General features: G+C 40.3%; 4 protein-coding genes across 6 annotated transcripts in view; 3 read left to right on the top strand and 1 right to left on the bottom strand.

The window, feature by feature from the left end:
* The first annotated feature begins 342 nt into the window (after positions 1-342).
* gpr37l1a (G protein-coupled receptor 37 like 1a) lies at positions 343-4,776 on the top strand. Its single transcript, XM_084416738.1, has 2 exons — positions 343-1,027; positions 2,527-4,776. Exons 1-2 carry the CDS (start codon positions 449-451, stop codon positions 3,400-3,402), a joined length of 1,455 nt encoding a protein of 484 aa, XP_084272864.1. The 5' UTR covers positions 343-448; the 3' UTR covers positions 3,403-4,776.
* Positions 4,777-9,494: 4,718 nt separating this feature from the next.
* On the bottom strand, positions 9,495-16,252 carry arl8a (ADP-ribosylation factor-like 8A). The gene is made up of 7 exons (XM_084416298.1): positions 15,946-16,252; positions 14,525-14,605; positions 13,561-13,634; positions 12,705-12,798; positions 12,557-12,624; positions 11,607-11,677; positions 9,495-11,475 (listed from the first exon to the last, which is right to left on the bottom strand). The coding sequence occupies exons 1-7, from the start codon at positions 16,066-16,068 to the stop codon at positions 11,426-11,428; spliced, it is 561 nt and encodes a 186-aa protein (XP_084272424.1). The 5' UTR covers positions 16,069-16,252; the 3' UTR covers positions 9,495-11,425.
* Positions 16,253-16,992: 740 nt separating this feature from the next.
* On the top strand, positions 16,993-23,672 carry cUnh6orf89 (chromosome Un C6orf89 homolog). Its single transcript, XM_084416299.1, has 8 exons — positions 16,993-17,122; positions 17,280-17,699; positions 18,796-18,946; positions 19,300-19,448; positions 19,528-19,622; positions 19,749-19,884; positions 22,095-22,218; positions 22,300-23,672. Exons 2-8 carry the CDS (start codon positions 17,511-17,513, stop codon positions 22,380-22,382), a joined length of 927 nt encoding a protein of 308 aa, XP_084272425.1. The 5' UTR covers positions 16,993-17,122; positions 17,280-17,510; the 3' UTR covers positions 22,383-23,672.
* A 1,171-nt stretch (positions 23,673-24,843) lies between these two features.
* The window catches only part of znf76 (zinc finger protein 76), a 9,193-nt gene continuing 9,036 nt past the window's right edge, over positions 24,844-25,000 (top strand). For 2 of the 3 annotated variants that reach the window (XM_084417645.1, XM_084417646.1), the window contains exon 1: positions 24,857-24,938. In XM_084417645.1, coding sequence (XP_084273771.1) covers positions 24,919-24,938 — 20 coding nt within the window. In that variant the 5' untranslated portion in view covers positions 24,857-24,918. Of the gene's footprint in view, positions 24,939-25,000 lie in introns of all 3 variants that reach the window. The other variant, XM_084417647.1, reaches the window with a different exon arrangement.

Genomic DNA, 25,000 nt, shown 5'->3' on the forward strand with positions numbered 1-25,000 from the left:
TTTGATCTATTACCAAAAAGTAACAACATTGACATTTGAACATCAATACAAACATATTGATAAATCGAAGCTCAAAGAAATATAAGAGTTTTCATCACTACTTCACTTCCATTTGTATGATTTTAGAGTTGTGACTTTTCAAAAGTCACTTTTTGTGTCTTTTACTTCAAAACGTTGTCACTTTTTTTTTTAATGCATTTTTTTTTTTTTAAATAGTAAATTATAAATATGCCGAAAAGCACAATTTTTCCTCAGTGTAAGTGAACACTTCATTCTCTGGCCACGAGGGGGCGGGCTTTACTCTGCCGTTCTTCATTAATTCACTGCAGAAGTTGCTGAGAAACTGAACTAGAGGAGCAGAACTTGATGAAGATGATCAGACTGAAGCTCTCGCTCATCCACAGCACATCACCACTCCATCACTGCATCACCTCAGACTCTCTTCATCATGCTGAGCCTTTTATATGCGCTTATTTTATTCATCTCCTCAGTTCAGTGTGATAAACGCTCGGTTGAGAATATAAAGATGAGCCTGATTGAATCTTCATCATCCTCGTTGCTGGAGTCCTCCTCATCATCAGCAGCAGCACTTCATAGAGATGATGAAGGCGCGCATCATCATCATCATCATCATCACCATCACCACGCACCGCGAGTCCCGCGCGCGTCCCGATCCAAACAGCGCGAACGGCAACCCGACCCGTTCTTCACCACACCGAGAACGTTTAACGGTTCGCTTCGCGTTCACAACCCGCTGTTCCCGATAACGGAGGAGTCGTACAGCGCCTACGCGGTCATGCTGCTCGCGCTCACCGTGTTCTCCGCGGGCATTGTGGGTAATCTGGCGCTGATGTGTATCGTGTGGCACAGTTATCACCTGAAGAGCACGTGGCACTGCGCGCTGGCCAGCCTGGCGCTCTGGGACTTCACGGTCCTGTTCTTCTGCCTGCCGGTGGTGATCTTCAACGAGCTGACCAAGAGGAGACTGATGGGAGATCTGTCCTGCAGGATAGTGCCATATGTGGAGGTGTGTGAGCTAATAATCAATCAATCAATCAATCAATCAATCAATGTGTTTATAAATTGAAAGGACATGTAACCGGTCCTACTCGACCCGCTCGGAGCGGGATTCGAACCGACAGATCTCTGTCACGCTGGTTCGAATCCCGCTCAGAGCGGGTCGAGTAGGACCTGTTACACACATCTGTCTATCTATCTATCTATCTATTTTACATTTACATTTACATTTATTCATTTAGCAGACGCTTTTATCCAAAGCGACTTACAAATCAGGACTAAATTAAGCGAGTCATCATGAAGGGGCAAAAGACAACAACAACGCAAGAAGTGTTCAGAATACGAAGTTCAGGCATTATTCAGAGTAGCATAAGCATGATAAGTGGGATTTTAAGGGAAAGGTTTTTTTTTTTTTAGGAGTTTAGGTGCTCAATCTATCTATCTATCTATCTATCTATCTATCTATCTATCTATCTATCTATCTATCTATCTATCTATCTATCTATCTGTTTAATTAACAAACTTTCTATCAGAAATCAAATTACAATGGTGCCTTGTGCAGAAAACCACTAAAGTAAACAGACGCATTATCACAGTGTGTGTGTGTGTGTGTGTGTTTGTGTCTGTCATTGTGCTGTAGTAGTTTCTTGAGTTGATTTTCCTGCCTCCTCTTTGAAGCACCAGCTCTCGCTGTTGTCATGTAAATGAGAACTCCGGGTAATTAGCGGCACTAATTGGGTCCATTAGCGTGTTGAATGAGTGTTTTGAGTGTGTTTTAAGGGCATGATTGTCTGTTAGCGTGTCTGTTGACCCACTTCTGCTGCCCTAAAACATTCTTATATGACAGGAAATTAACATATTAGATGAGATGCAAATCCACTCAAGATTCTGTATAATACAGTCACGTGGGAAAATCAACCGTTAGGGGGAATTCTGGGTGATTGGGCCATCAAGTCATCTCAATGGCAAATGTGTCCCAATCACCCTGAATTTCATCCCTATTTTTATCATGGTACTTTAATATATACACACCGTAGTACTGAATGATAGTACTGAGTACATAGTACTGAATTTTACCATGGGGTACATGTAAAAAAAAAAGGGTATCACCATGGTAGATGTCTAGTTTTACCATGATATGTGTTCAAAATCATAGTATCAGCATAGTACGTGTCCAAAAATCATGGTGCATGTTCAAGATCATAGTATAATTTATTACTATGATATGATACCAATAACATAGTATCAGCATTGTACATGTTCAAAATACATGGCTTTACCATGCCCACCCCCATGTTTTTTTTTACCATGGTACATCTCCAAAGTCATAGTATGACCATGGTAGAGTCCAGAAAAAGGTTTTAGCATGATATGCATCCACAAAAACATGTTTTTACCATGCTATGGGTCAAACAATGTTTAACTGCATTAATACCATGTTGTTAGTGGTGTTTTGGTACCATGAGACCATATTTTGGTGATTTTCCTGACGTGTGTTTTGTCTTCCAGGTGACGTCTCTCGGCGTGACCACGTTCACTCTGTGCGCGCTCAGCATCGACCGCTTCCACGCGGTCACTAGCGTTCAGGCACGGCCGCCGCGGGTCGAGTCCTGCCAGTCCATCCTGGCCAAGTTGTCGGTGATCTGGGTCGGGTCTCTGGTTCTGGCGGCGCCGGAGCTGCTGATGTGGCGTCTGGAGCAGCGAGTGTCTCCGCGGACGGGTCTGCCGCTGGACTCGTGTAGCCAGGAGCCGTCCGCGGCGTTGCCCGAGACGCTATACTCGCTAGTGCTAACGTACAGTGAGGCTCGGATGTGGTGGAGATTCGGGTGCTTCTTCTGCCTGCCGCTGTTGTTCACCGGCGCGTGTCAGTTGCTAACGCGACACGTAGCCGACGAGAAACGCCCGTCATCCGCGGCGTCATCCGCATCATCGTCTCCGAAGAAGCAGCGGTGGGAGCGTCAGCTAACACATACGGTGGTGGCGTTAGCATCCGTATATGCCGTGTGCAGTTTGCCAGAGAACGCTTGGAATATTGTGTTGGCGTCCGCGGGAGTGGAAGTGGGCGTGGCTACGCGGGCACTCCTCGCTCTGATTGGCCAGTTCCTGTTGTTCGTTCGCGCTGCGGCGACGCCCGTTTTGCTGCTCTGCGTCAGTCGTTCTCTCGGCCAGGCGTTTATGGACTGTTGCTGCTGCTGTTGCGACGAGTGTCTCCCGTCGGATTCTTCGTCCACGTCTTCGTCCACCAACGCAACCGCCGTCTCCTCGTCACTTTCATCGCCCGTACAGGAGGAGAAGCTGAAGATCGTGTCGGGAACGTCGCCCACGGAGTTCTTCGATAAAGTCAAGGACGCTCCGGTTGAGCTGATCATCGGAACGCCGTGTTGATCCGGAACGTGTTTTCTTAAAAACTGTGAAGGAAATATCGTCCATCACTAACACTCTTCGGTCATTTTTGACTGAAAAATGTAACGTTTTTTTATTTTTGTACTTCATCGGAATGGTACGAAACTTGGTAAAAAGGTTTTGGCACTTGCTATGTGAAGTTAAACACACAAAAATCATGGACATGATTCGAAAAGGTTAAATGGTGCTGTAAACAATAGTCACACTTGTGCTCCTCGCGGTCAAAAATGACGCATTGGAAACGAATGGGAGAATTTCCTCTAGTGGAAGCGTTTGGTACTGCAGCCGAACAACATCTCACTGAACGCTCATTTTTTGAGATATCAACCTCACATTTGGAACACAACTTGTTTAGGTTTATGGTTTTGATTTTCTTGCACTTTTAGAGTAAAACGTGTTTTTGAAAGTATAGATTTCACATAAAAATGGAAAGTAGTATTTTTGTGCATTTTTCATAACAACAAACGTAAAATTCTGTAACTTTTTTTTAAGTTCACTTTTTAAAACTTTTTTCACTTCAGCAATAATCTGCCAAGTGTCGTCTATAAAAACAGATCAAACTTCAGTCTGTTGCTTTAAAGCATTCAAGATTTATCACAGTTTAAGGTGGAAATACAATTTTCAGGTCTATGCTCAAAACGTGAATGAGTGGATTATAAACACAGCGTAAATATAATGTAGTACCATAAAATCCCCTAAAAATTCAAAATATGAAATAAAAAACATTATCGAACTAAAATATAGTACATTCCTTTCATTGGAATAAAATTCGGGCATTTTTGACCGCCGCGTGAAGAGCACCAGAGGGTTAAAGCGACAGTTCACACGAAAATCATCATCTGTCGTCATTCACTCGTTCCAAACATGTATGACTTTCTCCACATGAACTAAACTCTTAACTCTACCCCTGTAAAGACAGCTGCTGGATCCGGCTGAACGAGCTTCAGTCCAATCTCTATAGAAATACACTCACTTCTGTTCAAATTCTAACCATTCTAACCAATAATATGTTGTGTATGCACAGATATTGTACTGCTGGATTGGACATGATTTACGGCAAACTTGAACATTTTTATGCACTTAGTGTTTTTTATCTTTAAAATTGCCTTTTGTTTTCAAACTCTGAGAATGAAAATGTGCCTTTTCAGATTTAGTGTTTTACCGTCTGATTCTCTGCTGGAACTGATCGATCTGTGCAGAGACGACTGACTCTATGAACTATAAGAAAAGACTCTTTAACACGTTAGAAATGATTATAATAGCATTTGCTGAACAGATTGTTAGCGTCATATCTTTTTGTATTTGTTTTTGTACTTGGTTGCAGCCAATAAAGGTTTAAAAGAGTCTGAGTCTGTCACATAAGCCTTGCGAACTCCTTTGTTTTGCACACTCTGTGTGTTTATCTGTCTGAGTGAGTCGCACACACAGCTGAGCTGCTGAGACTTCCCTCCTACAGTAGATTCTCAGGAGGAGTCGTGGGGCCCATAAGGGCCGTATTGTTCCCGAGCCGCGGCCCCCGCGCTGAATATCAATAGCGAGTTGCTACGCGACTGTCTCACGCCGGCTCTCGGCATTCAGACTCGAACATTAGCAGACCAGAAACAGACTCCACATTCTCCGGCGCCTTTGCTCTTGCCATAGAGACGGGGCGCTCGCGCTGATGTGGGCGACAAGTAATCCGGGGGAGATTAAACGTTCTGTGCTGCGCTGAACCACACAAAATGAGGTCAAGAGTGTGTTTTACACTTTCAGGGAAGTCGGGTCTATGTCCTGCATTTTTGGGGTGCAAGTGTTTGAAGTTTAGTCGTGTGGCGGGAACAAACCTCAGTATCTGAGGGGTGACGGTGCCATCAAACCCCATGATTTTCAGGTTGCGCGATATAAACATGTCAACAGCAACGCGAACTTGATTCTATGAACTGAAAGAGAAAAATGGGGAAATTGTGTTAAATGAATAAATTATATTAATGACTTTGTAAAACATTATGTATGAAATATGTTTTAGAAATATACTCTAAATATATATAAAACGTTTGTGTTATTTTAAAGGAACACGCCGACTTTTTGGGACTTTAGCTTATTCACCGTATCCCCCAGAGTTAGACAAGTCCACACACACCCTTCTCATATCTGTGCGTGCCGTAACTCTGTCTGACGCACCCACCGCTAGCCTAGCTTAGCACAAAGACTGGAGGTGAATGGCTACAGCTAGCATACTGCTCCCAATAAGTGACAAAATAACGCCTACGAATAACAAGGTCACATGAGACACAGCCATCTTCTAACCATATACATACTGGGAACTATATTCTCAGAGGGCGAAGCACTGCTACTTGGGCGGAGTGATTTGCTCGCAGCGCCTGAGAAGCCCCGTGGAGAGGAGCAGAGAGTTCGCTCAGAGTTGGAGTAAATCACTCCACCCAAGTAGCAGTGCTTCGCCTTCTGAGAATATAGTTGCCAGTATGTGGTTAGAAGATGGTTAGAAGATGGTCCCAGGTTAGAAGATGACTGTGTCTCATGTGACCTTGTTATTCGTACACGCCGTGACTATACAAATCACAACATGTAAATAGGAAAATGTTGGCGTTATTTTGTCACTTATTGGGAGCAGTATGCTAGCTGGAGCCGTTTACCTCCAGTCTTTGTGCTAAGCTAGGCTAGCGGTGGGTGCGTCAGACAGAGTTACGGCTCGCACGGAGATGAGAAGGGTATGTGTGGACTCATCTAACTCTGGGGGATACGGGGAATAAGATAAAGTCCCAAAAAGTCGGCGTGTTCCTTTAAAAAACAACTACTAATCATAATTGTAAAAGTTGTAACATCAAGTAACATGTAAGGAGTCATATCACTGTTACATTTTCCAAGTAAATTGGAATATTGATTGGAGAATGGGAAGAAATTCTGATGAATCATCTGTCCACTAAATTGATGCGTCACCAGCTACAATTCATACTATTACTGTGACTGTTGTTCTTTAAAATACTTCATCTGCAGTCACTTTTTTTGGTTGTAAATAAATGTATTTGTGCTATTGTAATTTGCTTTTACATCAAAAAATTACTTATTACTTAAAATGAGTTACTTGTTACATCAAAAACTGATCACGTAATATATATTACTTATAATGTGTTACTCGTTACATCAAAAAAGTAATCTGATTACATAATGCATGTTACTTATAATGCTTCACTCGTTACATCAGAAAACATCAGTCTGCAAACATCAATAGATCAATGTAGTTAATGTTACACAATCAATGTTACGCATCTACAGCACAAAGTGAAAAAACAGACTTAAACTTACAAGGTTACTGATTTTTTTCACAAAAATATGCACATATCATAGCTAACTGTGAAACTAGCTCAAACATTCCAGATATTTTTGAACAAATCAGTTTTCCCACATGAACTGTCCACAAAAGGAGGTTTTGTCACATTTATCTGACTTCTGGGGACAGTTTGTCCTTAAACTCAGAGCCCACACACTGGCTCTCACAGAGGCTGATTCTGTTCACAGATGTGAATCCATGAATGAACACCAGCTCAGAACTGCACAACAACAGGTCAAAATACCATTCAAATACACCATATTCACATTCAATAGAATTACAGTGTCCGATAATAAAACGCATTTTAATATGTTTGAGGTAAAAACACACTATGGTTGTTAAAAAGTAAATATGCTTGGTGAAAATCTCATCAGAAACCCTAGTGTGTTCATTATATATTCATTTAAGAGTTGTGTGTGTGTTTTGTGTGGGTTGACGGCTCTGACACACTGTTTGTTTTGTCCCACTGAGGAAGATTGAAGCTCTGTGTGAGATCGCCGTGGAAACCCGATCAGGACTGCGTTTCCCAGAGCCAGCTACGGTCGCGAGTTCCGTCGTTTCCAATAGAGTTCAATGGAAATTGCGATCATAGTTGGGCTCGGCGGAACCGACCGCAGGGCCCGCTGGCATGAGCACGGTGGGTCAGACCATAGACATAATAAATAACGTTACATACAAAATATGTCTATGGGTGACACATCCGGCAGGTCACGCTGGCACCGTCTCCATGGCAACACTCTGACCTCTGACCTTCACACATCCTACCAGCTGAATAACGGAGCCAACCGGACCGGTCCAAAACCAACATCAGCGAGGGGTCTGACGGGATGAATGAGCTCAAACAATCCCAGTTAACTTACTAAAGCCAGCTTTTCATCCCATCAGACCCCTCGCTGCTTTCCATCCCGTCAGACCCCTCGCTGGTGTCGGGTTTGGACCGGTCCGTCTCGGTCTTTTACGCGGGCGTTTGTTTATCCCTGGGAATATAACGACCGTTATAACGAAAATGTCATTTTTATTGTGATAAATTATACTATTGTGTTTATGTGATGGTCTTCTTAACTCCGATATATATCAGCCGCATGTCTTTGTTGCTGTTTGTTGTAAATTATTATTTATTGAAATAAAAAATAAAAAAGTTAAAAAAAAAGAGCGCGAAACTCGCCTATACATTAGGCCTAATGTTTGTTGTTGCTACGGAGATTATCTGTGATACTTCCATTTCAGTCTGAAATCAATTAATAAAAGTATTTCTTTAGGGACACAATTAATTACTTTCAATTTAATAATTACACAATGTTTTAATGAACAATTTTTATTGTTGTCGTCACATCAATAAACGTTGGGTTTGTCTTCAGAGTATAAAACTGCACAGAGTCTCTTATTTAATAAATAATGAGAGAAATATTTGTATGTGTCGACTGACCTCTGCTGGTGACGTTGAAGACTCGCATACTGCTGCTGTTTACTTCTCAGTGTGTAACTTAGACTGCAGTGCATACTTAAACAAGGGAAGGTTGAGCACAATGCATTGTGGGATACAGTACAAGGTGTAGTGCTGTGGATCACTTAGTATGCAAGTAGACAAATAAAAAAAATGCGGCACAGTACATACTACATCCTGCAGAAATATAGTATGCTAGTATGCTTTTCTGAAAGCTAAATTAAAAGATTTTCCAAATTAAATGAAAGTTTCTAAAAAAAAATTAAGTACATTTCTTATTCAGTATCATTGATCTAGACCCAAATTAAAATGAAATCAAACACATCTTGACTGAAAGAAAGAAGAAACAGCGGTTCTGATAGGGAAATCATTTAATTTCATTTTTAAATAATCTGTAAATAACAAGAACAACATGTACAGTTATCACCGCGAGTACGAGAGAATAGAAAGATCCCAAATGAACAACTCGACTGATGGAGTCTTGTACAGAAACACTTGTTATGTGACTGACTGCTGTAAAAAGTTACTGTCTGGTCCATATAAAGAGGGGATAAAAGAATCGCGCTCGGTCCAATCACAACTCGGTTTATACAGTAACCATGGCAACCTGCTCCATCCCATAATGAGCCGTGCAGCGGGTCACCAGTGTAAAGTCACATGATTCCCCAGCAAACAAAAGAGCGACTCTGCTACCAACAATTAAAACAATGACACATCAAAAGAAACATTATGGCCACATTTAATTAAGACATGAAAAAATAATTAAACCAACACACATTCAGAAGATCATGAGAGTCCAGATGAACTGGTGACAGGTGGAAATATGAGCAGCAGAAATCTAATTTTGAGTCACGCAACACGACAAAAGGCCGTTATAATCAACAAAGCGCTCGCGACATTATAATCATCGTCAGATTGACTTCACAAGTGACTTTTACGAAGTCATTCACAAACTCACGTAATAGATTATGCGAATAGATTATGAACTTAATTAGGATGACTTCGTAAATTGTTGTTGTTATCAACAAAGTTGACTTCGTTAGCTTGACTTCGTACGTGAACTTCAACAAAGTCATTACGAACTTGGTGTTGTGTAATTTGTGTGCTTGCAAACCACTTCGCCACTTGACTATATTATGAAAGTAACTTCGTTAGGTTGACTTCGCAAATGACTTTGTTATAATCAACAAAGTGACTTTCAAAAAAATCCAATCTAAACAAAACGTGACTTTGTAAAGTCTACTTCGCTACATCGGCTTCATTATAATAAAGTTGTCATTCATTAAATGTATGCTTTTTAAAAAAAAAAGAGTTAATTTCAACAAAGTCATTAAAACAAAGTAATTACGAAGTGACCTTCAATAGTGATTTACGAACTTCTTGTTGCGTGACCAAGTTGTGCGCTTGGAAACCACTTCACCGCTTGATTAAAACGTCACAATCAACAAAGTTGACTCTCAAAAAAGTCCATAACAAACAAAACAAGGTGACTTCGTAAAGACGCGGAATATTCTAATTCGTTACATCGTCTTTATCGTATTATAATAGAGCTGTCTATGTCAGAAACGCACAACTTCGCTAAGTTGTACAATGACTTTTAATACTGTTTACGTCACTTTTCGATAACAATGATGCTAATACCAAGTTAGCAGTTGTAGTGTAAATAACTTCGGTAACCAGAGTGATCACATGAACGTCAAAGTCGTAACCGGCTTTAAGCTAGCCGCTGTGCTAGCAGTGTAGCTTTGTTGATTATCGGCGTTTTGTCGCATTGCGTCGTTCGCTCTCGTGTAGACAAGGTTTAGATGCACGCGCACCCTATGAAATCATAACAAATCAAAACATTAGCGGATATGAATATAAAATGATTTGCAGTTGCGAAAAATCAACAGAATAAACTGGTGGCAATTATAAAGTAAATATTATTCTAGTGTACATGTCACAATCACTCACACACACACACACACACACACACACACTCACACACACACACACACACTCACACTCACAATCCGTTAGTTCAGACTGCTGTGAATATGAGTGGGGTCTTCTTCATTATTATGATTATGATTATTATGATTATTATCTCAGGAAGCTAATCACAACAGGACAAACGCCGGGAGATCTCATTTGGTTTAAGTTGCTATTTACATAATCCAGTTGAAAAACACTGTGAAAAAACATGAGTAAAAATATGGCAAAAACAACCAAAAACAATGAAAAAATATGTAAATTTACATATGTATAATCTACCGACACGTTTATAAACCCCTACGATTTAGGCCAAAAACGTCCACACATGCGACGAAAAACTAAACGAAATAAAGCGAGAAAAACCTCCCCAATATGAACAGCGTCGGACGCCGGCTGCACGATATTCGTCACATCTCCGCTGTTTTTATTTGACCAATGATACGCGGGTCTTTCCTAAAACTCGACGCAATGGAAACGCAGTTGGCATGACAACCCACCAAATGTCTTTGACACAACGCTGTCGTCAGGGCGACTTGGAGGAAACGTATAAAACCTTCATCCGGACACGTTAAAACTCTTCAGACGGATTTGTGTGCTTTCCGATAAAATGACAGATTTCATAACGTTACGCGATTAGCGCAAACCTAGATGATGTCACAGCTGTACCTATGATGTCACATTGGTGGGAATGACTTCGTAAAGGACTCTGTCAAAGTCAACTTCGCTACATCAACTTCAAAACAAGGAAGTCGCAAACGCACAACTTTGTTGAATGATTAAAAGTTGACTTCGTAAATGACTGTTAATGTCAACAAAGCCGTTTACGTCACTTTTACGACGATGTCACATTCGTAGCAGGTCACGCTAACAGGCTAATAATGCTAAAACAGTGAAAATTGGAGAATTCTCCCAGTGAACGACGTTCTCACAACGTTTAAACAAGATGGCGGCATAAACTGGACCTCCGTGAGTCACGTGACCAGATGCTGTGGTCGTCGGTTAAGGTTTGATCAAGTCCCCGAGCAAAAAACACGCAGAGCGACGCGCACGAACGAAACGTGTCATGTGACACGTCCGGACTTCATGATGAACTGTTAAAAAAGCACATTCAAGTAAAAACAAAAATAAACAATGTAAATGATGTGATTTAGTTTATAAGGAGGGGCGGATGCTTGTTTGTTTAGAATGAAATCAAGAGCGCCTAAAATACAGTTGATCACATGATGTGGTTCCTCCAATCAGACGCAAGCTCCGCCTCCTCAGCTCCGCCGGGTTCGTGAGTGCTGGATCAGCCACTGTAGTGTGATGTCTGGAACGCACAACACGCTCATTAACATATGCCCCGCCCAGATAAACTATGAGCAGCCAATCACAGAGCTCACTGATGTCTTAAAGGTACAGTAGCATCTGGTGTGAAAGTGTATTTTGGCGCAGTCTTACCGATGTTGTCCTTCTCCTTGCAGGAGATGGAGTAACAGCAGATCTCTCTGTCCTGGATGGCCGACAGGTTCCTGTAGATCACACGATACATGTCAGATTATATGCATCGCATCTAAAATCAACTTTATTCACATTTATATAGAATATTTTAATGTGCCATTTATAATCACAAGACAAAAGCCTCACAGGCACTTTAAAACTTCACCTTCAACCGTTTCTTCACTTCTCATGCCATCCGTTACTCTGGGAATGCTTATTTCTTGTAGTTTTAAACACATTAAAATATAAATATATATATTTTATAACTGAGGGACAGAAATATTCTGCATGCTGAATTATTTGTCATTGTTTTTAAAAATCTGTAAAATAACCAATGAAAGTTGTAATTTTGCAACCGTTAGCAAATCTCTAAACGTATTTGATTAAAACACTGATGTGAATTCGCTATTTTCTAGCAATATACACTAAAGCTTACATACATTTTTAAATATCTAAAAAAAGAATGATTTCTTGTATTTTTAAATAAATAAATAAATATAACTGAGTGAAAGACAAAATGTCATACTGTCATCAACAAAAATATAAAAATGATCAATTTTATCAGCTCTGTTACTAAACTTTGAAATATTTCTGAGTAAAATTTTGCTATTTTCTGGCAATAACTACTGAAAATTAAATATAATTTTTTTTTGTATTTATTTGTCAATTATTGGTAAATGCTTTTAAAAATAGGCAACATCAAAAATGATATTTGCAATTTCTGCAACACCGCTATCAAAGTTTGAAACTCGTCTGATTAAAACAATATTTCACATTCCTGAATTATTTGTAATTATTTTGCTGAAATATTTTGTGTACCTAAAAATAGCGTAATCTCTGATGTCATACATTAGTGTCGCGAGCGGATCTGATCACATGACGGAGGTGTGTGTGTGTGTGTGTGAACTCACATTCTCTCGATGAGCTCCTTCTCGTCCAGGGCTCCGGAAAGATCTCGCTTATTTCCCAGAACCAGCACCTGAGGGCAGACGGACACGTTCAGGATCACAGTGATATAATAATAATAATCCACGGACGTGAGCAGAGTCGGGCACTCACGGGGATGCCCTGCAGCTGAGGCTTGTCCAACAGGTTGTGCAGCTCGTTCTTGGACGCCTCGATCTTCTCGGGATCGGCCGCGTCTACCATGTACCTGCAGGACATCATGAGACACAGTTTTCTAAATGTGAGCCTGGACCACGTCACCAGTCTCGAGGCGCACGGGGATATCTGTGGCGATAGCCAACTATACAGTGTACGGGTCAAAATTATCCATTTTTCTTTTATGCCAAAAATCATGAGGATATTCAGTAAAGATCATGTGCCATGAAGATATTTTGTACATTTCCTACTGTAAATATATAAAGCATGTGTTTCTGTGAGTGAATGCAGCACAATCGCCAACATAAATGAACAACTTTAAAGGAGATTTTCTCAATGTTTTGATTTTTTTGCCTCAGATTCCAGATGTTTAGTTGTATAGTTGTATCTCAGCCAAATATTGTCCTATCATAACACACCACACATCACTGGAAAGATTATTTATTCAGCTTTTCGGATTATGTATAAATCTCAAATTCAAAAAATTGACCCTTGTGACTGGTTTTGTGGTCCAGGGTCACATATGTCATAATCATTTGTTAACACACAAGTATTCATTACTTCAGTGAGCTCATGGTTTCTGCATTAAATTATTACATTGTTTAAAATAATAAATTTTTAGCTAACTGTGATTTTGTATATGTACATTTCTGAAATACATAACTTAGACATCACCTCTGATATCAGATCACTGTAAGCTGTAATGTGGACTCATGCACTCTCTGTGAAGCTGCTGTGAGACGATGTGTGTTGTGGAAAGCGCTGTACAGATAACTGTGAATGGAACTGAACTGAATGAGGGTTATATACTCACACTATAGCGCTGACGCCACGACAGTATCGCTCCCACATGCTCCTGAAGCGCGGCTGGCCGCCGATGTCCCACAACTGCAGCACAACACACACACAATCACTATACACAGCAATATTTACACCTACTATTTTCATAATCATCCTTCCCTCGGGTCATTTTGACCCGAAACTCAGTGTTCATCAGAGGACTTTTGTCACACTTGAACCAAGAATACACACACACACATGCAAAAACAAATGAATAGATTTGAAGAGTTTTGTGGTTGAAATTTAAAAAAAGCAACAAATCCTCCTCTCTCGGGTCAATCTGACCCCCTCAGGAATGAGTGGAGTGTGAGGAATGCTTCAGTACACACAGACAAACATAAAAATGCTCAGAATTCAAACTAAAACTTTACTGAAAAATGATTTTATAATGTCTACATGTGTATCTGAATGAATACTGAGGCGAACTAACTTTAGGACCCAGAGGAACAGCTCATTTGCTCATATAGAGCTATAGCGCCATCTAGAGTCATGAAATATCATCTGTTATTATTATTATCCACAAGAGGTCAAAGACACACAATGTAAATTATTTAGAGCTGAATTAAAAGGGTTATGCATGAAATTGTGAGTTATTTTGTATTTAAGTTGAAAGAATGTGAGGAATGTGCTTAAATTACAAATTATTTATTGATCAAATCTAGTAATTTAAAAGTAAAAAAAAAGAAAAAAAAAGAAGTAAAATCTCGAAAAAACTAAACCAAAATGCATTAAAAAATATAATCAAAATGAAATAAAATAAGCTTTCTGGACAAAAAAAAAATAAAATAAAAAAATATATATATATTTGAGGGTTAGGGGTGATTGTGAGCCGCGAGGGAAAGCTGCGTTACGAAGTGTGAGAGAAGGATGAAGGTTAAATAGTCATTTGTAATTGTGAAACTCTATTAGCTGAATCCGCACAGAACATGTGACCTGACCTTGATGGTGACGTTCCCCTTGGTGATCTTGCGCATGTTGAAGCCGACCGTAGGGATCATGTCTTCGCTGAACTGCCCCGACTGCAGGACGAGAGAGAGATCACACAGGAAGTGATGTCACTGACACCTGGATTCATGCACCAATGACCTTCCTGAGTGTGTGTGTGTGTGTGTGTGTGTGTGTGTCTCAAACACGTGAACATGCCTCCGACTAGACAGAATACCACATGCTGATTGGTTGAGAAACTGGGTCAGCTGATCAACATGTCATGTGATCGCTGTGAGATGTTTGATGCATCAGATACAGTGTCTGATGCGGTACATTGTGTCAGATAAACGAATAATAACGCAGAATATGACACATTGTGTCTGATGTTGTTGTCTCTTCATTACTGTATCTGATCTGCTGATGCACAACATGTACCTGATTATAAAGTATGACACACTGTATCTGATGATGTCATATGTGATCTGATGACGCTGAATCTGCTACATTGTGTCTGATCTGATGATGCTGTATCTGAAACATTGAATCTAACGAGCACGAATATGATACATTGATCTGATGATGTGATACATCATATCTAATAAAGCTGTATATGATGCAGTTGTTTTATCTTCTACATTATGTCTGATGAAGCTGAATCTGCTACGTATCGTCTCGTCTGATTATTCTGCATGGGACACATTGTATCGAGTGATGTTGTGTCTGATCTAACGCCACACACTGCGTCTGATGTTGTATCTTCTACATTATGTCTGATGATGTATCTAACTTATTGTCTCTGATCGGACACGCTGTATCTGATGATGCTGTATCTTCAATATTTGTCTGATATCGTCGACTCTGATCTATTGTGTCTGATCTGAGGATGTAGAATCTGAAACACTGTATCTAACGAGGATGAATATGATACAATCTGTCTGATTTGATCTGATAACGCACCATGTGATGCACTTTATCTAATAGCGTTGTATCTGATCTGATGAAACTGTATTTGACCTCATATTTGATCTTCTGACGCTGACGTTTTATCGCCGGATGTTGAATCTGATGATGCTGCATCTGCTACATTGTGTCTGATGTTGTTGTTGTTCTATCTTCCATATCGTGTTGAATGTTAAATCTGATCTATTGTGTCTGATGTTCAGATGATGCACAGAGTACTTGATCTATCTGATAAAGATGCTTTATCCAACACATATGGTCTGATTATTCTGTAAGTGACACATTGTATCTAGTGATGTAGCATCTGACCTACAGTCTCGCTGTCTCTTCTACACTGTATCTGACGCGATGTCTGATCATCGCACACATTATGATTGTGATGATATCGAGTCCGATCTCTCTATAATCCGGAGCGCGCGTCAGTCACGCGACCCGCTCCTCGACCGAGGCCTGTAATGAAACGCTTGATTACCGCAATCACGTTGACGAAAGTGGTTTTCCCCGAGTACTGCAGCCCGACCAGCGTGAGCTCCATCTCCTCCTTCCAGAACAGGGCCTTGAACCAGTCCAGCAGCTTGTTGAAGAGCGCGATCATGGTGCGGGTTCGGCTGGGGTTCGGCTGCGGCTCGGGTCTGCTGCTCACGGATCGTCTTCCTCATTGGGTGGGGTTTCAGATGATCCACGCACAGCTGATCCAAACAATGCGGGACACGGCGCATGCGCACTCACGCTCGACTCGCGCCTGCGCCCCCTGCTGGAGACTCGCCGCTGACGTCATCGGTTGTTTTCGACACAGATGTCAGATATACTGTATAACACAGATAAAAATATAATATCAAATATATCCCATAATTGTACATGCATTGCATTATAACTATATATAGTCAACATTTGAAGGGGATCAAAAAAGTTCATCAAAGTTGTCCTGAGACAAGAACGGGTATTGTTCAAAATTCATGCATAACTTTGTTGAAAGGTTTGATCCACTTCAAATGTTGACTACTGTGTGTGTGTGTGTGTGTGTGTGTGTGTGTATAAATCGGATTTATAAAATGGTATTGTTGTCAAATAGACATAATAAAACAGCATAATATAAAACATTTTACTATAAAATATAGTAATAATAATTGCTTCTACATAATAAATAAAATCATCACATACATTTTGAGTACGTATGTAAAAAATAATAATAATAATAATAATTATTATTAATTTGAGCCAAAATATGATCTTTATCTGTAAGTGCTTTTTACAGTTTGATAAAATCCGCTGTTTTGAGTTAATATTTAGTCAGGTCAAGGTTTGGTAAGGTTAGAGTTTATGGAGTTAAAACCCTATTTGATCATTTACAGCGGCATGTTCGCTTCTTTTTATCCCCCCAAAAATACAAAAAAATATTCGATTGAATAAACTATAAAATATTCCACAGTTAATTTTTATAGTTTATAGTATCGACTATTTAATTTTAAGTCCACGAAAATATCGCGAATGAAAGCGATGTTATCCCGATAAGCGTCTTGAATCCACTGTTGTGAACGCGCAAATGAGTAACGCTCGCGGATCAGACGAGCAGTGTTAGCGTGAACGTGCGAGTGAAATAACTCACAAAAACTGAGGGAAATCATCAACAAATCAGCAATAAACCGACAGTAAGATGCTCATTTGTCTTTATAGATGAGTGTTTGTGCGGATAGCGGAAGATAAAGACTGTGGTTGAGGGAGTTTGTGCGACTCGCTAAGGAAAACTGTCATACGCTTGTCTGTTTATCAGTGTTTTGATACATAACTTGATATTGTGTTTTACAGGGTTCGTCAATCATGAAGGGAAACGCTTTCTCCCGTGATTTAGGGTAGAAAGACAACATCTGTCAAACACACACACATACACACAGAGGACTCATCACCTGTCAATCAAACACCTCTTAACCTAATTGTGCTGCTGAAGATGATGAAGATGTTGATGATGATGCGGCCCTGACTGACTGACACACACACACACACACACACACACACACACACACACTCACACTCGAGATCATGGGCTCGTCTCTCAGTGAACCCTGCATCTATGATAAGCTGTCGGAGAGCATCGAGATCCTCCGGCAGTCCGGCTATCGCTACGGGATGACCGAGAGAGAGATCGAGAAGTTCATCAAGCAGGTTCTGGAGACGAACGAGCCCCGCCGAGACCCGCCGCAGTTCCCGGTGCTGAGGGCCGCCGTTAAGGTACGGGAACACGTGACCGAACGCGCGGAACATCGGGTCTAGATCCGGACGGATAACATGAGTTTTATATGGTGTGTTCAAGTCATCTCGTAAAGATCGTATTTAGGAGTTGAACGCACATGAACGCCACCACAATGTCGTAAATACGAGTGGGAAGCTCGGGATTTTCTTTAAGCCCCGATCTTTACGAGTTGTGGGCGTGTCAGTGAGATATACCGCGGTATACCGCGATACTTACAGGTATTTAGCAGTGATATTGTCGGGCTTTTCTATTTACAGCGAAGTAAGCTAATCACAGAATATGATGGCATTATAATATGTAACGATAAAGTTAGCAAATTAATTAAAAACATAAAAAAACAAAGTACACCTGATGGGAACTAGAGTTTAAGAACCTTGCTGTATTTTTTGTGTAATTAATTAAGAGAAAGTACACCGCCATCTTACTCACATACTACACATAAACACGAGCTTCCCAGGAGGACTTGAACGCATCATTAGTCTATATATCTTTATATAAAACGGTTAGTTCCAGTCCTTGATTCTGATTGGTCGATAGCTGTGTTTTATTCACGATAAAGCGCTTCACCCAACGGTTCTATGTATCACTACACAACACCCCTAGCAACCACTCTTAGCAACGTAAACATACTTGTTCTCAACGATATTGTTCATTGAAGCGTATAGAGTAGAGTATTGTGAGAGGTGGAGTAAGCGAGTGTTCCTGCAGTTACAGTAGACACAGCATTTTCCTTCATTCATAATAAAAAATCAGTCCGAATGTCCGCCGCGATATCTTGTCCTTTTACCAGTTAAGAAGTTTTCTCGTGCCGTGACACGCTAGTCATTTATTTTCTCCAGCGGAAGGAAGGCTTTTAGTGATTTAACTTCATGAAAGTTGTATTGATGCATGTTTTTTTGGCTTTAATATTTGTATTGTGCGGTAACCGTTTTATTAAAGCAATAAGGTACTCGAGGCTAGTGCTGTATCGCGAATAATGGTGACTCTGCTTCGTGTCGAGCCTAACAACACCACTTATTCCTCGTACAGCACGGCCTCGAGTACCTTATTGCTTACACGTGTGTGTGTGTTCAGTTCGCAGTGGCGGTGGGAGTCCTGCTGGTGGCAGTGCTGGTGTTCTCGTCTCCTCTGGGATCGCTCAGCGCTGCGGGACACAACAGCTCGTCTCCGCTCAGTCACGTGCGTCTGCTGGCGCTGCCCATCGCACAGAAGTACAACCTGCACGGTGAGACCCGCTCTCCTTCATTTATACAGCGCTTTTAACAATATAGACTGTTTCACAGCAGCTTTACAGTGATAATAGGAGATTACAGTAACAGATTGGGCTTTACAGCAGCTCTAGAATAAAGTTATTGTCCAGATAAAGTTAGTTTTGATTGATTCACTTCCGTCGCAAAGATCATTAGTTACTAACTTAAAATTGTGAAAAACATTTTTTGAAAACGTTATCATCTCCGCGCAAACTTCAAAAACACGAATCTATGAAAGCGCTGACGGCGTGCACATGCGTATTACGTGTTCAGTCCATAGGTATGCACGTTTGAATATATATATATGTGTGTGTGTGTGTGTGTGTAGGGTTTCACCAGCGCTGGGCGTCCGGCGCTCTGCACACGGCTCCGGTGAACTGCTCCGCCTGCGCAGACGTGACCGACGTGATGGAACTCACTGATGCACTGAGAGCGTCTGCGGGGAAGATCAGACTCACACAGCCACTGCTGCTCAAGGTACACACACTCTCACACTCACAGACACACTCTCTATCTCTCTCATGTCTGTAGCTGTTAACGTGTGTGTGTGTTTCAGGGTGGAGCGTCTCTGTCTCGGCGTGTGTCTCAGCTGGATCAGTTCTCCTCGTCTGACTCTCTCTCTCCGTCTCCTGCCAACTTCACTCTGCTCTGGTAATGACGCTTCACTCAGTCTGACACACACACATCGAATGCTCAACGTTTACAGCAGCTTCCCACAGAACTAAACCAGTGTGCTGTAACTGTGTTAGTGTGTGTGTGTGTGTGTCCGTCCGTCAGGAGTTTCTCGTCCAGTCCCAGAGAGACAGTTCTCGGCTGGCTGTTCCCTGATGCAGAGCTCTGCCCCCTGCTGGAGAACACGGGCACCACCCTGCAGCGCTGTCAGCTGAGTGACATCACCAGCCCTCGTCACACGGTCCGTCACTCTCACTGCATCAGCACTAGTGCACGTTACACTCTCTATATGCGTTACACTCTACATATACGTTACACTCTCTATATATGTGTTACACTCTATATGCAGGCATGAAAACTCCTCACCTTTCGGCGAAAATCGCCGTTTTAAAACCTAAAAGGGTCACCTACGTGATTTGTGCAGATCCGATGAGAAAATATTTATTGGGGGTGGGGGGGGGGGGGGTCGTGGTCGAGGCCGAGGCCAGCATTTATCCCCTATAAAGTTACCATAAACTTCGCAGCTTTAAAAAACAATCATCATTCCTAATGCCGAAACATGACAGCCAATATGAGTCAGAGTAACGTTAGGGCAGAAATGTTTTCAAAGTCTGACAACTGCCGATCAAAGAACCGCACGTCGGAAAGCAAGCCTGAGGTAAGTTAGTTTACAATGTTAACTGTCCTGTCAGATACAGACAGCAATGTTGCCAATGGCATTATTTTTACATTTTGACATAGTGGGCGAGATGATATCGCGAGCGGGCGCGGGCGCCGTGATCGCTGAGCGAGCAGGAACAAGTAACAGTGAGCAGTGTTATTCATTGCGCGGCTCGCGAGCCTCATGTGGCTCGCCAAGCTTTAATTTGTGGCTCGCATGGCGGTAAATAATACGGTGATATGATAATGCATTCACTAGAGATATTTCATAAAAACATTAATAACAAGTACATAACCCGTTAAAAACTTAAAGTGTCAGCTCTATTACAAATAATTTCGATCGGATTGAAAGGGGTGGTTTACAGAGAGAACGTGAAAAAACTTGATCGATTGAAAACCGAAACTGAAAGGACGACGTATGACGCGCGGAACGAGCTGTTCTCCTGATGAATAAAGTGTCATATAAATGAGTATCCTTTCATTCTATAATTCTCCTTTCACTCAGCATCTGTGAAGTGAGGCAGGACAACGGCTCACCAGTCCTTGTTTCAGATTATCATACAGACGACTGGTTTGGGGCATTTTTAATAAGTGATAAATAGTAGTAAATAGTTTTTTTTTTTCTCTGACACCCGATGAAACACGTAGATCAGCGGCCCATTGGTTCTTTTATTGATTTACACTGGGCTAGCCCAATCACATCTTTAATGTGAAGTATAGAAATATACTCTTTCCAGTATAGAAATTAGTACAAAACTAATTATGAAAGTTTCCTCTATTTTTTAATGCATTTGTTTTACAATATATGGCTATTACTATCATGGGATTAATATTATAACTATTATTGTAGCAGTACAGACACTGTAACTAAAAGAGTTTTGAAAATTTCTTTGTTTAATTTGCACCAGATTGATGAATTTAACATTAAAAAGCACAAAATTTTCTTACGGGGGAGCATGCCCCCGAACCCCCCTAGAGTGCCAGAGGTCCACTCATCACAGTGATCCAAAAGTCCTGTGACAAACACTGGTAATACTATGCCAATGCAGCTTACAGGTTTTTGGGGGGCATTTATCACTATGGAGTATAATTCAATTTTATTAATAAGTCAGAATTTCATCTGTTCGAGTTAACTCTTACACGTTACTCACTCATTACATTTTTGGGGGGTGGGGGGTATATATGCCGCATGCCCGCATCCTTCTCACCTTTTTTACCCCTGACCTATTTTCATGCCTGTATATGTGTGACTCTCTCTATATATGCATTACACTCTATATGCGTTACACTCTCTATATAGACGTTACATTCTCTATATATGCGTCACACTCTATATGCGTCACTATATGCGTCACACTATAATATGTATTACGCTCTATGCGTTACTCTGTTACACACTATATATGCATTACAATATATGCGTTACACTCTCTATACATGCGTTACACTATATATGCGTTACACTCTCTTTATATTTGTTACACTATATATGCGTTACACTCTTTATATTCGTTACACTATATGCGTCACTATATATGCGTTACACTCTATTTGTGTTACACTCTATATGCGTTACACTATATGCGTTACACTTTCTTTATATTCGTTACACTATATATGCGTCACACTCTATATATGCGTTACACTCTCTTTATATTCGTTACACTATATATGCGTCACACTCTATATATGCGTTACACTATATGCGTTACTCTCTTCATATTATATATATATATCCGCGTTACACCTCTATATATTACACTCTCTATATATGCGTGTTGTGTGTTGCAGAGAGTGCAGGTGTTGGGTTGGCTCGTGGTAGCTGACGGTTCTCCGGCTGTTCATGTTCTTCCCGTCCAGCGATGCCAAAACCACTGCCGCTCCTTCAGCCTGTGGCTGGAGCCGGGAGACATGGGTAAAGACCATCACATGATCCGATAGGCTCCTGGTCAGGAAGCAGCGTCTCAATGATGTGTGTGTGTCCGTGTGTCTGCAGTGTTCGCCGACCCGCGCCACTGGCTGATGGAGCTTCTCCCGCACGGATCTCAGGACGTGATGTGTGACGGTCCGGTGCTCTGAGACCGGCTCCTCGTGCCAATACTGTGGACTCAACCCCGTCGCGCAGGAAACCTTCACTCACGGCGATCAGCGCTGAGGAGAACGACGGCCGTTCAGAGATCAGACGCTAGATCCAGACGCCACGTGACCCTCGGATTGCGTTCAGGAAATGACATCATTATTTCTCTTCATTCGTTGGTCTTTTCGTTGAGCTCCGGTGTTTTCTGACCGCCGTCTGTCTGGATGAAACTCAGGAACATGTTTTCGGACGTAATTCATGCCGGAGTTTAAAAATAAGTTTTGTTTTGTTCAAAGAAAATCACGTGTGTGTTTTAGGGCTTTCTGATTATTTCTGACATTATTTTCATGACAAATAAGCACTTTTTATCAACTCACATTACTGAGATGCAAACCTCAACCTTATTACAGTATGCAAAAAAAAAAAAAAAAATCTCATTACCGTAATGCAAAAATAAATAATATATTAAGTATTTTTACATCATAGTATTATATTTATATTAGGGTAATGAGAATATTTTTTCTGTAATACAGTGATGGAATGGTGAGAATATTTTCTCCATATTATGGTAAATATATTTTTATATGACGGTAATGAGGATGATTGTTTTGTTGGGTGTGTTACGGTGATGAGAACCAGTATTTTTTGTTGAGAATATTTTTCCATGCGATAATTTTTTTTTTGCATAACCGTAATGAGGATGAGTATATAATTTTCATTACGGTAATGAGAACGAGAATATTGTTATTGTTAAATTATGGTGACGTGAACTACCTTTCTTTGTGCATTACGGTGATGAGGATGAGAATATCGGTGTATTGTGGTAATAAAAATGAGAATGTATTTCATTATTGTAACCTAAGTGATGAGAAGGAGAATATTTTTGTTTGTTACGGTAATGAAAACATTTTTGTGTTACAGTAATGTGAACGTGTGGAAAGTGTGTGTTATTGTCATGAATATAACGTCACGGTGCAGATTCACCCGTTTGTCTCTCTGACGCTCTGCAGATCAGCCAATCAAAGCACTTTAAATGTTTGTCATCAGCTGATGATGTCACATCCTGATGAGTGTTGGGTGGAGTCTCGCCGCTCCTCTCCACCAATCAGAGACGACCGAATGTGATGACATCATCATCGCGATCAGATTGTGTCGATGGTGTTTTTTTGTCCTCCGGAGATTAATCATTGTAAATAATGAGAATAAGATGAAGAGTATGTGATTTACTAATATGATTCAGAGATCTATGTTGATTGTGATTTTACACAGTAAACAAAAGCTGCTGTTCGTAACCCGTGTGCTTTCAGTGTTTGTGTGTGTTGAATTATGGGATTGTTCAGTAACTTTTTTTCAACTTTATAATGTCGAAAGCCAGAGCTGATCAATATTATATATTATTATTATTAACTATATAGTTCATTTTAATATATAAATACTTGCACAAATGCACATAAATAATGAAATATTATTCATTTTATATATATTTATGATTTAAATATATATATTATTCGTATATTTAAATTATAAATATATATATAACATGAAAAATATTTAATTACTTGTGTGCATTTGTGCAAGTATATATATATATATATATATATATATATATGCATAATGCATAATTGAAATTATATTTTAATTAATCAATATATAGAAATATAAAAATAATTATTTTTATTTTTATATATGTATAATAGTACATAAAAACATGTCAAGATATGTCAACATTCACTTTGAAAGAACAGTATTAACATTAAAAATATAATTTTTGGATATTGTTGCTTGGATATACTGCTTGATTTTATTCTCCAAAACAACAAATTCATTTGCTGTTTAAATGTGCTCAAAGCTGGCGGCTGACATTTCCCGGTGTGATGTTACAGAATTACTACATTCTTCCGGTTCCGGGGTATTAAGAGCAGAAACGCAAAGAAGCCGGAAGCTGGAGGAGGATGTGACGTAATTCTCTCTGAGGGCAGCAGGGGGCGCGCTTTGGCTCACACATTTAATCTGTTATTTATACCTTTCACAAGAATTATGTGCTAAATATGGACTGATCATTCACCTTACAAAAATCCTAAAAAATGTTTAAGTATAATATATTTATAGTATTTATTATCTTTGGAAAAACTCCATATCTGTTAACAGAAATGGGAAAATAGTACATGAATCATTACAAAAACAATTAAGATACACATCTTTATGATATTTAAAACTCTTTACTACACTTAACTTTATTATTGTAATAAATACATTTATTTTATTGTTACTCTAGCGTCTGTGCTTTTTTGTGTTCTTATTATTTTTGTTTATTTTTTCAATACTATTTTATTCAATCTTTATCATTGTCATTTTTATTGAATACGTTTCTTGGAATAAGGTTAGAAAGTTATTTATTGAAATAAAATAATTTATAAACAGTATAGTTATCTTTTTTAAACGAGTTTGCGGAAGTGCAGCGCCGCCTGCCGGAGGACAGACGCACTGCGGCCACCGTAGCACTGATCGCGCGGGCCGAACTGCCGTGTGTCGCGGTGCATGTCGGGCCGCTGGCGGTGGTGAGTATCCCAGCCTGCGCTGCTGCTGCTCCAGAGAGAATGATGGGATAGTGGAGGACACA

Source organism: Rutilus rutilus (genome assembly GCF_951802725.1).
Source record: "Rutilus rutilus genome assembly, chromosome: 8".
NCBI classification, from domain to species: domain Eukaryota; kingdom Metazoa; phylum Chordata; class Actinopteri; order Cypriniformes; family Leuciscidae; genus Rutilus; species Rutilus rutilus.

Excerpts from the sequence above, each read along its gene's own strand:
- gpr37l1a (XM_084416738.1), top strand. The coding sequence starts at position 449 with ATGCTGAGCCTTTTATATGCGCTTATTTTATTCATCTCCTCAGTTCAG. Across the intron at positions 1,028-2,526 it reads GGATAGTGCCATATGTGGAG|GTGACGTCTCTCGGCGTGAC; the intron begins GTGTGTGAGCTA and ends TTTGTCTTCCAG.
- arl8a (XM_084416298.1), bottom strand. The coding sequence starts at position 16,068 with ATGATCGCGCTCTTCAACAAGCTGCTGGACTGGTTCAAGGCCCTGTTC. Across the intron at positions 12,799-13,560 it reads CGTGGCGTCAGCGCTATAGT|GTACATGGTAGACGCGGCCG; the intron begins GTGAGTATATAA and ends GATGTCCTGCAG. Across the intron at positions 11,678-12,556 it reads AAGGAGCTCATCGAGAGAAT|GAACCTGTCGGCCATCCAGG; the intron begins GTGAGTTCACAC and ends TGTGATCTACAG.
- cUnh6orf89 (XM_084416299.1), top strand. The coding sequence starts at position 17,511 with ATGGGCTCGTCTCTCAGTGAACCCTGCATCTATGATAAGCTGTCGGAG. Across the intron at positions 19,885-22,094 it reads TCACCAGCCCTCGTCACACG|AGAGTGCAGGTGTTGGGTTG; the intron begins GTCCGTCACTCT and ends TGTGTGTTGCAG. Across the intron at positions 22,219-22,299 it reads GCTGGAGCCGGGAGACATGG|TGTTCGCCGACCCGCGCCAC; the intron begins GTAAAGACCATC and ends GTGTGTCTGCAG.